Source organism: Siphateles boraxobius, unplaced genomic scaffold (genome assembly GCF_051911475.1).
Source record: "Siphateles boraxobius isolate OS27281-9 unplaced genomic scaffold, OSU_SipBor_1 22, whole genome shotgun sequence".
Taxonomy (NCBI): Eukaryota; Metazoa; Chordata; class Actinopteri; order Cypriniformes; family Leuciscidae; genus Siphateles; species Siphateles boraxobius.
The window spans coordinates 4,992,841-5,009,366 of NW_027508833.1; the positions used below are offsets into that span (position 1 = coordinate 4,992,841).

Genomic DNA, 16,526 nt, shown 5'->3' on the forward strand with positions numbered 1-16,526 from the left:
TAATGTCCATGTAATCAAAGTAAATGTGGTTCAGTGTTGTTTTGAAGACTTTTGACTTTCTTTACATGGACAGAAACAGTTTTCAAAATGTCATCTTTTGTGTTCTGCAAATGAACCTTAATAATGTCATAAATTTCATTTTATGTGGACAATCCTTTTAACTCTTTAAAGCCTACTGTCTCATATTTGTTACACAAACTTCTAAGGCCTCGAAATAATCTAAATTATTAAGACATGATAAAAATGATCAAATGATCAAAACTTTTCTGAAAAACCTGTTGTACACAATCTACTGCATTCCTCCTGTCCTCTGATTGATAGTTTATACTTTTATAGCAAGTAAAAGTCATTTTAGTATCATTCTGAAAACATGACCCTTCAGATACTGATACCTGGAAGTGTCTTTTTGCCCTGAAATCTTTACTGATTTTTATGAAGTAAACGTAAGATTTTTATATTGTTTCTGTTGTTAGTAATACTTTTATACTATCAAGATGAACACTTACTGGTTTTGTAGAAGCAACTTACTACTTGATTATCCATACTGTACATCATTCTTTAGAAAAATCATCTCCTATACTGTTATAAAGATTGTATTGATTTACATTACAAGCTAGAATTATTTATTTTCTTTTTTGACCATATAAAAAAAAAGTGGTGTCCCACCACCGTCCCAACCCACCTTGGTCCCAAACCATTTGCTAAACCAGCTGAATACCCGCACTGTCAGTCTGGGAGACCAGCTAACCAGCTAAGGCTGTGTTTTCCAGCACAAACCTTCCCATTTATGTAACAGCAGCTGAACATCCCGCTTATTCTTGGCGAGTACACACTTAGTCCTGTAACTGTTGTTAAGACCTTGTCTTGTTGATTGGTGCCTGTGTTCTTCCAGGGAAAATCTTTCAGTGTGTGGTTCTCGCTGGTGGCTCCGCTGCGTCCTGCTCAACATTATGCTCTTCCTCTTGCTCTTCTTTCTCACAACCCCTGCTATCATCGTAAACACTATGGACAAGTTCAACGTCACTCGGCCAGTTGAAAGCTTAAGGGTCAGTGACCATCAAAGAAGTTGTATAACCGTACGGCTGTATTACGCCACATTAGAATGTAAAATAAAACTGAAAGTGCTTTTTTGTGTTGTTGGATGTTTTGAATTTGATCTTTTACTGTCTTCTACTGTCTAGAACCCAGTAATTACCCAGTTCTTCCCAACCCTGCTCCTGTGGGCCTTTTCCATTCTCCTGCCCTTCATTGTGTACTATTCATCTTTCTTTGAGTACCACTGGACCAGGTATGATGCCGTTTCTACCGTCTGACTTTAAACTGTGTGTAAATATGAGAAAGCTACTGCAGGGAGGTCTTTTTACTCCAGTATACATTCAAATGACTGATTTTACTGATGACATTTGTAAATATAATTCAAATTAAATGATTGTTTTATCAACACAATTATTGATGTAATTTAATACTTATTACTAATATGTATCCTGTCGGATGTTAAAACAACTTGAATTTGTTTCCAAAATGCATTTGGATGATATACTACCATTCAGATTTTTTATTATTTTTTAAAGAAGTCTCTTATACTCACCATTGCTGCATTTATTTGATCAAAAATTGATCAGTAAAAAATAGTAATATTGTAAAATATTGCTACAATTTTAAATAACTGACCTTTTTAAATATATTTTAAAATGTAATGTATTCCTGTGACAACAAAGATGAATTTCTTGCAGCCATTTTTTGTTAATATTCTAAATGTATTTACTGTCTATTTAATCAATCTGATAAATGCATTTTCTGCTGAATAAAAGTAATCATTTAGCCTATTTAAAAAAAATCTTACTGATCCCAAACTTTTGAATAATATTGTATTTAAAAATATATATTTTAAATATATTTTTTTAATATTGATTTGTATCATTTCAATTTCCATAATATACAACAAATTCTACCACAATATATTAAAACATTTAAACCTCTGGTACTGCTCACATTTTTTTATTTCAATGAAATCAATGTACAATATTTTTGTTCAATAATGTTTTATTTATTCAATATGTTGTATCTTTAGGGGATTTTATTGTACTAAATTGTATTTATGGAATAATTATGATCCATTTATTACCTGTTAATCACTTAGCATGGACCTTAAAAATAATAAATACATCTTGAATGCTCTGGAGCACAGACTTAAGTTAGGTCTCTTTTTAACACTTGGCAGATTATTGCTGATGTGAAAAAAAAGTTAAGTAAAAAAAAATAGAAGTTTAAGTTTATTATGAAAATGCAACAAAAAAAACTATTTCAAAATTTTATATGAAATAAATATTTTCTAAAACATGTTTTACTCTGTGAGAAAAACAAAGTAATATATTATCTGTAATATATTATCTATATTATATTATTATATTATATATAAGTTGTGTTCCAAATTTTAGGTTGATAAAAAAATTACCTTTCAGATGTTGTTTGGGTGCAGTACCAAAAGTTCCACTAGATGAAATTTGGTTTTCATTCATTTCCAATGTGGTTATTTCTGACCTTGAACAATACAAGTGGGTCTTTTTTTCTGAACCATTCAACCTTTTTGAATCGTGTGTGTGTGTGTGTGTGTGTGTGTGTGTGTGTGTGTGTGTGTGTGTGTGTGTGTGTGTGTGTGTGTGTGTGTGCGTGTGTGTGTGTGTGCGTGCGTGCGTGCGTGCGTGCGTGCGTGCGTGCGTGTGTGCGTGTGTGTGTGTGTGTGTGTTCACATAGAAAGTGCCAAAACCTTTACCAAGTTTTAAATTAAAAAAATAAAATAAACTGTGACAGCACCAGAGGGTTAGGTAAACTAATATAATATTAGTGAGAATTCAATTTTTCTTTATTATGGTAATGGAAAAATGGAGGTAAGGTGTTGCTTGATTCATTCCCCACTCCCCCTCCCCATATTGTCCCAACATTCATCACACATACACATTACATTAAAGGAATAGATCACCCAAAAATGTAAATTTTGTCATTATTTACTCACGCTCATGCAGTTCCAAACCTGTATGACTTTCTTTCTTCTGTTGAACACAAAAGAAGATATTTTAAAGAATGTTGGTTTCTCAAAATATCTTCCTTTATGTTCCACAGTAGAATGTAAGTCATACAGGTTTGGAACTGCATGATCGTGAGTAAATTATGATAAAATTAAATTTTTTGGGTGAACTATCCCTTTAATCAACCTATACACACCACAATCATACACATATACATTCATACACATATGATGGTTACAAAAATATGGTGTTATCTAAATGACCAGGGTAAGTTTGTGCTGTTGGTAGTTGTATTTGCAACGCAGCTTAAATCTATTGCATAAACATGTTCATATCAGCGCACAAACATATTGCATAACTGCTGAACAACCCCCAACCCAGTCTCAGTCTCCCACCCACCCATGCACAACACGTTTACATGGTGTCCCTCTCTCTTGCACTCTCTGCTTGCCTCTCCAGGCTTGTTGTCATAGTGATCACAACACGGGAATAATCATATGCAGACTGGCGGCGTCTTTCACAGAGTCACATTATAGTTCACGTGGATCAAACACTCTGTATTGTGCAGCTGCAGTACCTGCAGTAAAACATTTGTGTACCTGTTGTATTTACTGTGCAAACATTTTTAATGATTAATATACACTCGACATGAAAGTCAACATTAAATCAGAATTGAGTATTTACGAAATGAATTTACATTTTTACTCTGAAATTGTCACATTAGGCTGTCAGGATTGTGCTGCCAACGTGGTTTTATGTGGACTTTAACCAGGAACTGGTATGATAATGGAAAAGAATGGAATGGTAAAATCATGTAAAAAGTCTATAGATATAAATATAAAATCTATTTATTTATAATTATTTATTTAAAGTCGACATGAAACAAAAGTTGCAATAATCTTTTCTTCCCTGTTGTGATGTATATCTGTGTGGAACGGCTTCTCAAACAAGAAAAAATTTAGGGCGGGATTTCATTTTGTCCATGGGGAATTGATTGGATGGTAGTGGTTTGCTATTGCAAATGTTGTTTGATATAAAGCAGATGGGGGCACACCTGGGACGCCAGGTGCTGCCGATAAGCCCTAGGTGTCGTGGGCCTATCATTGAAACACCAGAGAAGGAGGGTGCCCACCTGATGACCCCAATGAGGCTTCTCAACCTCATCATCATTCTCATCCCACTCAGCCACCACCACAGTGAGGAAATTACTCCGATGGATGCATTGTCACCACTCATACCCTCAGGTCTTAAACAGGGGATTGTTAGCCTAGAAATCTAGACGCACCCTAGCAGCAGCAAAAATTATTTTGCAGCAAGTGTAGTCTAGCAACTCTCCGTTGACTTTCGAGCTGAAAAAAACAAAAACTGGTCGGGCCAATCAGATCGTGTATAGATTCGGCTGACGGGATGACGACAGAGTTGCGACGGTTCACTGCTACTTGAAAACAAAGAATGGCTGCTGCTGCTGGCAAACAGCGGTCTTTCGGTTTGGCTTTGGCTGCGACTCTAGAGGATTTGAAGTTAAACTTTTCTTTGAAACAAGAACAAAGAGCGGCTTTGCTCTGACTCTGACTACGTCACCTTCTTCGTTGCTCTGGTTGGTTGTAGCGCTGAAAGACAACCGTTTATCCCGCCCCTCGGAATGAGGCATGCCAATGGAGAGTTCCCAGACCTAACATCTTGATGTAGGTCTGGTATGCCAGGCTAGGGGATTGTTTCACCTAGTCCTAAAACATAACTGATCATCTGGATCCACCCACTGACTGCTGTGAAAAGAGCAGCTGGCAACTAGGGAAAGACCTGGTGACAGCCTGAAAAGACAGCTTGCAGGAGGGAAAGACCCCAACGGGCCTGCCACAGGTTAGCTCCCTGTGGTAGGAGGGACCTGGCAATATTAGTGTACAGGTCCCACTCATCTCGGGCTACAAAAAGTTCAAGGAAGAAAACACCCCCAGAGTCAGCAAGAGCGGGGGAGGATGATGACTCAACGACAGACTGCATGGCTACTGACCCAGGAACGAAACAGACAATGAGAATGATGATCAATAAGACACCTGAGATGACAACACCTACTCCAGGAATTAAGCTCCAGAGTTGTAGATGTGGCTGGACCAAGGAAACATCATATGCAGGTCTGAGAAGACACCAAGGCTGGAAAAAGTGCTTGCTGTCAGAGCAACAGGGATCTCGCATTGACCGATACTTCTTACGAAGCAGGTCGAATAAGTCAAGTGAAGTTCTGCAGCAGGACCAAAACCAAAGTCTGCAGAACATCAATGTTCGAGTGTAAGATGAGGAGCCAAGCAAAGTGGCGTCCCACAAGCCCAACCTGCCGCAGCCTACAACCGAGAACAAGATTCACGGGCGAAAACCACAAGTCAAGTGGCCAAAATCCTGTGAGAAAAAGGAGTGGGAGACGATTGACACAGACATCAGTAACCTCTTGGGACAACTGAGGGGAACTGCAGTCAAGAAGCTGGAGCGAATGGAAGATCTGATTTACAACTATGGTGCAGAGCGCTTTTGGACGGCAGAAAAGAGGAAGAAAACATCACTCACCCCGACGAAGTCCAGGAGACAGCAGGAGATAGAATGGTTAGTCAATGAAAGAAGGCAGCTGAAAAAACAATGGAGAAAAGTTCCAGAGGAGGAGAAGGAGACAATTAACCTGCTACAGGCAGAAATTAAGAACGGATTGGCAACCTTGAGGAGAGCTGAAAATCTGAGAAGTAAAATGCAGGAGCAAGCAAGATCAAACTTCTTTAAAGACCCCTACAAGTTTGCAAAAAACCTCTTCACAAAGGAAAAAAGTGGCAAACTCAAAACATCAAAGAAAGATCTGGAAACTTACCTTAAACAGAGCCACACTGATAGCCAGCGATGCGGACAGACAACTCTTCCACCCAATATGCCACCAATACATTCCGCAGAACATGAGCTGGACATCAGCCCACCCAGGTGGAGCGAAGTGGAGAGAATTGTACGTCGGGTAAGAGCTGCATCCTCCCCTGGGCCCAATGGAGTCCCACACTGGCTTTATAAGAACACACCAGAGGTACTGCGCTTTCTATGGAGGCTGATGAAAGTAATGTGGCAGAAACAAGCAATTCCAACTGCATGGAGGAGGGCAGGAGGCATCCTAATCCCGAAGGAAAAGGACTCTGTGGACATCAGCCAGTTCCGCCAAATCAGCCTCCTGAAAGTTGAAGGAGGTGTAGTAATACTCTTCAGTGTAGTGGCACACAGGCTGATAGCCTACATGGAAAGGAACCACTACAGTGGCGCATACACTGTACAGAAAGCAGGGATTCCGGGCTTCTCAGGTTGCTTAGAGCAGTGGTTTTCAATCCTAGCCCTGGGGACCCACAGCTCTGCACAGTTTGCATGTCTCTCTCATTTAACACACCTGATTCAGATCATCAGCTTGTTAGGAAAGAGTTCTATGAACTGAACTGGGTGTGTCAGATAAAAGAGACATATAAAATGTGCAGAGCTGTGGGTCCCCAGGACCAGGATTGAAAACCATTGGCTTAGAGCACACAAACATGATATGGAATCCAAGCCGCCAAAAAGGATGGAACAGATATCTACGTTGTGTTCTTGGACCTCGCAAATGCCTTAGGGTCAGTTCCTCACAATCTCCTCTGGAACGCATTCCACTATTTCAGCGCCCCAGAAGCAATCATCCGCCTCGTCAAATCTTATTTTCAAGACCTACAGCTATGCCTGACAACTGACAGTAGAAGCAAGTCGATGGCTATGGGTGAAAAGGGGAGACTCCAACTGGGCCCCTAATAACACCTGTGGCACGTTGTGGCCCCTGTGGCCCCTAATAACACCTGTTGCCTTTGGCTTGCTCAGTTGGGGATATTCAAATTAATTAACCAATCATACCATTGATCAGCTCTACCAAACTAGGATGTCTTTTTTTCCAGTAATAAACAAACATTGTTAAGTTGTTTTGATTGATACTGTGAAGCAGCTTTGATACAATCTGTATTGTGAAAAGCGCTATATAAATATATTTGACTTGACTTGACTTGACTTGACTTGACGTAAGGGTTGAAAGCAGATTGCGGCATACCTGGGACGCCAGGTTCTGCCGATGAGCCCTCTAGAGGTGTCGTGGGCCTATCGTTGATACACCAGAGAGGGTGCCCACCTGATGACCCCAATGTGGCTTAAAAATGATAAATCATTAAGAATACTGCGATATCCCATAAAAAATTATAAGTATTGTCAATTTTGATTTCATGGTGATTTAATATATGTATTCTAATTGTTTGGTTCTGTTGTAATCAGTTGAAACTTCTTGTAATGTGTGTCTCTCTCAGGTCCGGTGAGAATCAGGTCACTATGCACAAATGCTTTTTACTGCTTGTCTTCATGGTAATCATTCTACCATCACTGGGTCTATCCAGGTAATCATCCTATAATAATCGTCGTTAAAAGCATTTCAAGGTTTTCATTTAAAAAAACCTTTTTGGTCTGCCATTTTTCTCTCAGAATAAAGTGTTTCTGTATATACAGTACTATATGTAGAATGTATGTGGGTCAATGACAGTGATAAATAAGGATGTCCTACTTATGCCAAAAAAAAAATTTAATTAGGCTATTTTCCTTTTCACAATCCCCAGACAGTTACGCCATCTAAACATGTTTGATTTTAAGCCCAACAAAATTCTCGAATTGACTTTCAACTCAGAAATTTTAAATTGCATTAATTTTTATGAACCTTGTTTTTAAATGGTTTAATCTCACAACATAAAACAATAGATATAGGCAATCTATCCGGAAAGTTTGTGTTTGCCAAACATTAGTGGATCATATTCCTTGTTAAAGGAATATTTCACCCAAAAATGAAAATTCTGTCATTAATTATTATAAATTTACCACTTAATTTACAAAATATGAATCTTCAACATGCATTCACGAGAGCACCACGTTGTTGATGTTGTTAAACTGACATCACACATCCACTAAAAATCACCTTTAGACCAGTTGGTTTAAACGAACTAAACAAAAGGCTGAGACTTTGACATTCACAATTTAATGTGTCCATATAATGTTCAGGAGGATTATATATTATATACAGTATTCTCTTGTCTGCTCCCCAGCTTGGATTTGTTCTTCAGGTGGCTTTTTGACATCCACTTCCTGGATGAAACAGATGTAAAGTTTCAGTAAGTTCTTACTGTTCCCTAAATCTACAGCTGTTGGTTAATTTATGTAGAACATGCATAATTTATTGAGACCCACTTTGTTTTGTCCACTCAGGTGTGTGTTTTTGCCTGATAACGGAGCTTTTTTTTTGAACTATGTGATCACGTCCAGTCTGATCGGAACGGCCATGGAGCTTTTGCGTATTCCTGCTCTGCTGGTGTACTCTCTTCGCCTTTGCTTTGCCAAATCTAAAGCTGAGCGTATCCATGTTAAAAGAGTGAGTGAACCTGTACAGTGAAAACAAGTAAAAACAATACTTGTCAAGGACTGGCTTTACTTGATAATCCTGACAAAGATGCTTGATGCAGCTGAATGATGTAAACATTTAATGTAACATTTAATATGTAAACTCCAGGTAATTTTGGGGGAAACGTGGCTTAATTGTCTAGAGCCCCAAATGGAAATGTTCTCCTATAAAAAATAATATTTTTTGATCATTTATTCACATTCATGTCATTCCAAACGCATTCACTGTTATTTTTACTGTGTAACACTAAAGGATAATCTAAAGAATCTTTACACAACTCTTTTCCATGCAGCGGCTGTTCTTAGTGACTGTTAATCACCGAAACTTAACATTAAATGGCATTAAAATACACTAACAACCTATTTCTCCATTCTCACCCTCAGAGTCAGGCCTATGAGTTTCAGTTCGGTCTTGAGTATGCCTGGACCATGTGCATATTTTCAGTCAGTATGACCTACAGCATCACTTGCCCCATCATTGTACCTTTTGGTGAGTCTGCGTAATTTTAGGGTTTTTATTTTGAAACAAACAGACTGTTTTTTTAGTATTTCTTGTTCCCCTCCCTTATTCCACTTTCCTCCTAATTTGCACTCGAATCCATTTGTCTATCATCTCTGCATCACTGCACCATTTGTTTAAAATTTTTCTCTTCCTCTCATTCTCTCTGTTCCTTTTTACCCACAGCTCTCTTTTTTCTTTCCGTCACTCTTCATTTCCACCTCTGTGCATGTTCTAATACCTCATTCCCGTCCTCAGTCTGTGTGGGCGTCTGAGCCGTATCTCCAACAGCATCTCAGTATCGCGGTGTGACATGGCCGCTAGGTGCGAACCCGCTGTAGTCTTCCAGACGCTCCGACCCGTCTAGCCGAGATCCAGACGCCCACTCCACGCCTGTTCTGTCACCAATACACACATGACTGTTTATTTACTATACGCTGACATCCATCATCATGATTTTTCACTTAGTTCTGAATTAATTTGGCAACTTGCACTCACATGTGGTCTATGTAAACAGGTAAAGTAGAAATATTGTGTTCAGTAGCATAAAAGGACAGGAAAACTTCTTAAAAGATGACTTTACCTACAAAGGATTGCTGCTGGATCATCTGAAAAGTGCTTTTACAAAATAACACTGTAATTTAGAAAGATCAAAGTTTATTTGATAACTCCAGCTCTATTCATTTTGCAGGTTTGCTTTACCTTGTGCTGAAGCATATGGTAGATCGGTATAATATCTACTACGCCTATATACCCACAAAGCTCAGCCAGCGGATCCATTCGGCCGCCATCAGTCAAGTAGTGGTGGCGCCCATTCTCTGCATGTTCTGGTTGCTGTTCTTCTCTGTGCTCAGACTGGGTAGGTTCACACAGAAATCAAATTCCCAGTTGTACCCCCTCAGATTTTGGAAGTGGATATTGAATCCAACAATATTACATTTTACAAAACATCTATCAAAATGGGAAAGCTGTTCTTTTCTATAAAACTATAAAAGGGCCAGGTGACTGCTGTCTATCAAGGTCAGTTGCAGTTTTCCTTGGTTTATATAAAATTTGTAGGTCCCACTTTATATTAAGTGGCTTTAAGTACTATGTACTTACATTGAAAAATAAGTACAATGTACTTATTGTGTTTGGGTTGTATTGTAAAACACGTTAGCTGCTATTGAGATGTGATACTGGTAAGGTTAGGGTCAGGTGTGATGGTATTGGTCGGTTTAAGGGTAGGTTAAGGTGTAAGGGAAGGGTCAATTGTGTGATTACAAATGTAATTACATAAATTAATTACAGCGGTAATTACATGCAGGTATTTTCAAAATATAAGTACAATGTAAAAACATGTATGTACACAATAAGTCCATTGTATCAAATTATTAATTAAATGTAAGTACATAGTACCTAAAGCCACATAATATAAAGTGGGACCAATTTGGATTATATTATTCATACTGTATAGTCTGGGGTATTACCAAGAACACTTAGTATTTGGATGATAAATCAGAATTAGTATTACATATCTTTTAACTATGCACAATGGCTGTGGCAATCAATGAGCAACAAGACATTTTTTCATTCGCTTTGGGTTTCAATTTCTGTCACATTGGAACTGGGTTGCCCCTCCCACAGTGTAATGTCATTGGTCCACAATGTTCCACATAAATGTGTACTAAACTAAATATGTTCTGATCAGCTGTGATTGTGCCACATTTCATTAACACAATATGTGTATTATTATTATTATTATTATTATTTTAAATAGAACCAAACCACATAAAACAAATCTGTCAAATACAATACTGTCTTAAGTTAAAAAAAAGTATTGCTATAATAAATGTATAACTTAAAATGGAAACCTGAATGATCTGACATAAGGGTGTCCAGACACTCCAAGACCCAGACCAATACCAGACCCCATAAGACCCCAACTCAGATCAAGACTAGACCACTTAAGGCCTAGATCCAGACCAAGATATAATCGCCAATACTCAGACCAAGAACCAGACCGTCCATTTCAATAAACTGAAGTGGAGAAATGTTGAATTTTTTGTAGCATTAATTTCAAATGCTGTGCCACTTTGACTGTAGCCAATTAGAATATGACAGTCCTTATATCTTAGGTATCTTAGACAATCCTAGGTTCATTATCTTTTAAATGGTTAAGATACCTAGCTGACCTTTACCTAAGGTAAATTCAGTTTTTTAGAAATTGCAGGCAAGAGTGTGGTTTTGTCTAAGGATATTATAAACTACATTTCCTGAACCAGAGACTAGTAATGAGACCCAGACCAGAGACATGTTTACTGTATGTGATTTTGAGAGATCATAAGACTAAGACCATAAAATCATGTCTCCAGCTCTGTTCCATATTAAAGCATTACTACATGTTTTATCTCTTGTGCAGGTCCAATGCAGCCCATCACTCTGTTCACCTTCATAACTCTCCTGTGCTGTATTGTCTTCTCCTGCTTTGGCTTTTGTCTGAAAAAACTACGACATGACAGATCAACAAGCTATCAGGTCAGCCATGTAAAAAAAACTTGATCTTGATGTTTTGTAGAAACATGATGCATATCCTTGTAAAATAGTAATGGTCATAAGGTAATGAGTGAATATCAAGGTTATAATTCAGCCAAAATCATCAGAAAAAGAATAAGCTATTATATTTTTGCATTTCGACAATTAAGCACATTTCCCCCCCCAAAATTATAAAATGCAAAAATGCTTAAATGCCAAAAAAAATGTAAATGTAAATCTTTTTTTTTTTTTTTTTTTTGATTTTAAGGTGAAATATGAACCTGGCATTTCTTTATGACAGGGGTGGAAACGAGGGCTTGGGGCAAAAATTCCACCAAACTTAATAAGTTATTGCCTCAAAACTTCAAGATATGGAGACAAAAAAATGCCCCTGTATGAGCTCTTATTTTTTAATATTTGTATCATATAATATATATTTAAGCAATATCACACAAGATTCAAAGCAGCTTTACAGTGATAACAGGAAAATTATTAACAGAAGCCGTGTTTTCACCGAAATTACCCGAAACAATTTGTCCCAGGAACTTTTTTCCCCCAGACCCGTTGCTTTCTGCGTTTCCACCACTCTCTCAAGTACCGTGAAGATTAGGCGAATTAGTCCGGTGACGTAGGTCTGCACCTACCACAACAGATTTTTAAGATGCTGCGTGGAGTCAACCAATCAGCATGTTTAGCATCCAAGTCCCACCCCCGAAAGTTCCTGAACTTTGAAAAAACTTGCGAAAGCAGGAACTTTCTGACGGGGAAGTTTTTACCTGGAACTTCATTTAGGCCCTGGTTTCTGTGGTTGAAACACGACGAGTACCACCACCCCAAAGTTCCTAGTTCCTGGGGAAAGTTCCTGTGGTGGAAACGCGGCTAGTTTCGGTCGTACAGCAGCTCTAAAATAAAATACTGTCATTGTTCAGCTAAAGTCAGTTCAGTGTCAATTCATTTCCGTTGAAAAGGGGCAATTTTAAGTTTAGAAAAAATTGCCCTGTTGCAAAATGTAATGGGGCAAATATCACCCAAGGCCATGGGTTTGTGTCCCAGAGAGTGCACAAACTAAAAATGAAAATGAGGCGCATCGTAAAAGTCGAGCTCCAAACTTCCACTGGCATTAATATTGGCACATAAACTGCAGCGGGAGTTTCATGGAATGGGTTTTCATGACCGAGCCGAGCCTCACATCACCGAGTGCAATGCCAAGCGTTGGATGGTGTGGAGTGATGAATCCCGCTTCTCTGTTTGGTCCATAAAGAAATGGTTGGATGAGTTTGGTGTGAAAGAACTAGACTGGCCCACACAGATCCCTGAACTCAACCCCATCGAAGACCTTTGAGATTAACTGGAATGGAAATTCCGAGCCAGGTCTACTCGTCAGGTCCTGACCTCACAAATGGTCTACTGGATGAATAAGCAAAGATTCACACAGAAACACTCCAAAATCTTTTGGAAAGCCTTCCTTGAACTTAGTTGTTATAGTTGCAAAAAGGGAATCAACTCCATATTAATTATATTTACCCTGTTGGTGTAATGGTCAGGTGTCCCTGAACTTTTGTCCATATAGTCTATTTTGACAGTTATGGTTGGAAAACAGTAAAGTTTATGATTGTGACCTTTACAGCTAGTTGCATTTGGCAACACAAGTTGGGCTTTGAGAATAAGCTCTTAAAGATACTTTTAGCAGAATAATATCTTCAGGCAGTAAAAAGTGATTGATATCCTGATTTGTTTCAGATGTCCGATCAGACGACAGAAGAAGGCTTCAGTGATGCGGAGAGAAGCACTGTTTCCAGCACAACCACAGCTAATGTACCTGCTTATCCCGTCACCTCTCATTTAATTCATCACACTCATTTCAAGTCCCTCTTATGAAATTAATTTCTCTCTTTCCACTCATCTCCTCTAAGGCTTCCACTCACCATGTCAAAGGCACTTCACATGTAGCATGTCGCATAAACATAAAAAAGAAGCTCTTAAAATAATGGCACTCTTGCTTTCCACCTACTCACCTCTCATTCTTTCCCTCCTTAGCTTTTTATAGCCTCTGTCCTGCTGGAGCCAGAGCTGGGCCTGACTCCCATGCCCTCTCCGGCCCACCAGAGCTACGGCACCATGAGGAACAGCCAGAGTTCAGTGTGTGACACTGAAGGAGTGGAGGAAAAGGACCTGGAGGAAACTTTGGAGACTGAACTCAAGGATGACACAGATCCCAGTTGCCCGAGCCCTCTCATGGACAGTCCTGTGGGTTTCCAGTGACCAACCTGCCCAACGTTCCCATTCCCTAACTAACGCTCGAGCCCCATGCCGCATCTTAGCTAGTGGCTTATAAAGAGGCACTATGCTGCAAAAATTTTCCTTTAGAACCTCTGTGTAAAAGACAACAAATTGCGTCTGTCCAAGCAAACTGCTTTAAAAGCTTGTTGGGAATTCACTGACATGGCGGTTTTTGTTCTGAGGACTTGAGCTTTCAAAGAAATATCTGAAGTGGATAAAAGCAAAGATCTGTGAAAAAATGAGACCAGTCCACTTCTCTTGCTCGGAATATGCATTCTACTTTCTTCTATTTTTCTTTTCACTCTAATGATTTTAATGGGTGTCTGGCGGTTTGGTTGACTGAAGCTTGGAACATTGCATTTTGACAGATTTTTTGATGTACTTTTTTATGCATAGTCACATCGTATAGCTTTAAAGAGTTTAGGCAATGCTCCAGACCTGCAAATCCGATTTGCTTAATACTTCTTTTGCTGTTGTTACAGTGTGTGCATACTATTGTTATTTTTATTCAGTACTTGTAGTTTAGCAATGGTACATAATTGTGCAACATTATGCTGAGAGGCTGTTTTCATGTGTTTTCTATTAGTAGATTATTATTACTGTTATTAACACCCTCAACCTTTTTTGCAGTGTGCGCCAGAGTCAATTGCTCCCAGTTATTGTTTGTTTTTAAGTGACAATAGCAGTTGTGTGTACATACTGCAGGCAATTGGCACTACATTATATTTCAAAGTCAGAGACACTAATTGCGTAAAATCTATTTTTTTTTCTGTTCTGTTCAATCAGTAATTTGGTCTAAGGATAAGATGTGAGAGGACATTAGAAAGTGAAGATTTTTACTAATATACAGTCTAATTTAGCAGACTCGCATAATGAACTGACAAATGTGCAAAACAATCAGTTTGTAGGAAACAAAGATAAACAAAAAAAGAAGAGCTGTTAAATCAATGGTCGAAAAGACTTAAGCTCTCGGCAGCATAATTTTAACTCCCAATTTCTGCAGTAATGCACTTATAATGAAAGCCTGTATTGCAATACAGAGGGTTTAAAGCTTTGTGAAGCTAAAAAAAACTGATATTAGAGCTCCAGACAAAATAAAATGATGAGAGAGCCATTGGCTCCGAAACAATTAAACATTGTCATTTTGTCTTTTTTGACTGATATAACTAGCCTATAGAATCGCTATATAAAGATGATTGTTCAGTCATTGAGTTCATATTATTATTGAGATTTTATTATTGCCACCACTGCATGCTGTGAGGAAAATAGTATAGACCTAGAGACTATAACGATTTAAGTTATAAATAGATTTTTTTGAATAGTACAAATTCGTTTCAGTTGTTGTCACTCTGTTTTTGCCATAAAAATACACTCTATTGTGTAAGCATACTTTAAAATGACGTTCAGTGAGAGAGTGGCAATGGTCTCCGACGGTGTTTTTGGAAGACGCAGCCCTGAACAATTTCGTTACCGAGTCCGATTAAACATTTTATCGTGGCTTTTCCCTGAATCTTTTTAAGTGAAAGAATCGGTTCACAAGATTAATTTAGCCGCGAATCAGACATCACGCTCTGTGTTCCGTCACGTGCATGACATATTGGCGCGCATCAACCAGACGATGTCTGACCATGTTTGAGCGGGAAAAGGGCATTAACGGCTTGACTTAAATGATCCTTGCACATTTTATTTATAGTCTGGAGCCCTAAATTGTGTTATTTGAGCTGTAAGTACATTTACTCATGACAGTTGAAAAATTTGCTCAAACAAGGTAAGCTATTTTGTCACAATAGTTTCATGATAACATATATTACATTTTGTGGCTATACATTTGAAACCATGTGTATTTTAACTTATTCCGGTGCCATGCTTATACCACAGTCTTTTATAGTAAGTGCACTGCTGTAAACAAATTTTTGGTTTTGATTTTTTTTTTTACAAACTGAGGGATAAGATTAAGTTATAATTATCAATGGAGCTTAACATATTAAAAACAGAACATTTCTTTAAAGATTATCAAATATTTTCAGGGTAAAATCATTTATGATAACACAAACTGAAAGTGGCACATTGGTTGATTCTCAAATTATAGTCTCCAACTGCATGTTGTTCTACTCTGTCACACACTCAAACCAGCCTGCAGCTCTCTTTAGATCCGTCAAGTGTTTTTCTGGCTTTTGTAACACCAATTTTCTTAGTAAATGTAATTTTTCTTGGTCTTTGCTGCTAGTGGTTCTAGGACTGGAAGAGAAGGGAAGGGGTGGGTGGAGGGTTTTCTTGCCAAGCTGAATGTAAATGAGTTGTGATTTGTACCGTGCTCTCTTGCTGTGCCTTGAAGAAACAGATCTTATGAAGAAAATAGAAAAAAAACATGTTATGTCTGACAATCCAGCATGACCTGCAATATGCTGCATGGACTACAGAGCAAGATAAGACAAAGGAGCTAAATTCTAAAGCGCATTCCACCAATGATTCACTAGAGATTCCTAACATGTTTAAAACTGACTTTACCCTGAAACATACTTTTTGCAAGTATGCAAATGATTCTTGCTAAGCAGCTAAGTGATTTCTGGAATGTGTCAGAGCACTACTGATAACAACGCTAAAATCCATTGCGTTCTTAGCATTCTAAATACCTCTATAATGAATAAGCTAAATGTTGTAAAACATTTTTTGTTGCAAAAATGTTGCCTTCATGCCCATTACTTCGATGGCAGAGCAACAGTTTGAAGAGAATCTTG

At 38.3% G+C, this 16,526-nt stretch overlaps 1 protein-coding gene across 1 annotated transcript in view; it reads left to right on the forward strand.

Annotated features, from left to right (window-relative positions):
* Window positions 1-16,157, forward strand: part of tmem63c (transmembrane protein 63C) — a 59,861-nt gene extending 43,704 nt beyond the window's left edge. Inside the window, exons 14-23 of the mRNA XM_077238464.1 lie at window positions 893-1,046; window positions 1,182-1,288; window positions 7,361-7,447; window positions 8,144-8,209; window positions 8,304-8,466; window positions 8,880-8,985; window positions 9,686-9,853; window positions 11,396-11,511; window positions 13,249-13,323; window positions 13,546-16,157. Coding sequence (XP_077094579.1) covers window positions 893-1,046; window positions 1,182-1,288; window positions 7,361-7,447; window positions 8,144-8,209; window positions 8,304-8,466; window positions 8,880-8,985; window positions 9,686-9,853; window positions 11,396-11,511; window positions 13,249-13,323; window positions 13,546-13,770 — 1,267 coding nt within the window. The 3' untranslated portion in view covers window positions 13,771-16,157. The remainder of the gene's footprint in view (window positions 1-892; window positions 1,047-1,181; window positions 1,289-7,360; window positions 7,448-8,143; window positions 8,210-8,303; window positions 8,467-8,879; window positions 8,986-9,685; window positions 9,854-11,395; window positions 11,512-13,248; window positions 13,324-13,545) is intronic.
* Window positions 16,158-16,526: the final 369 nt, after the last annotated feature.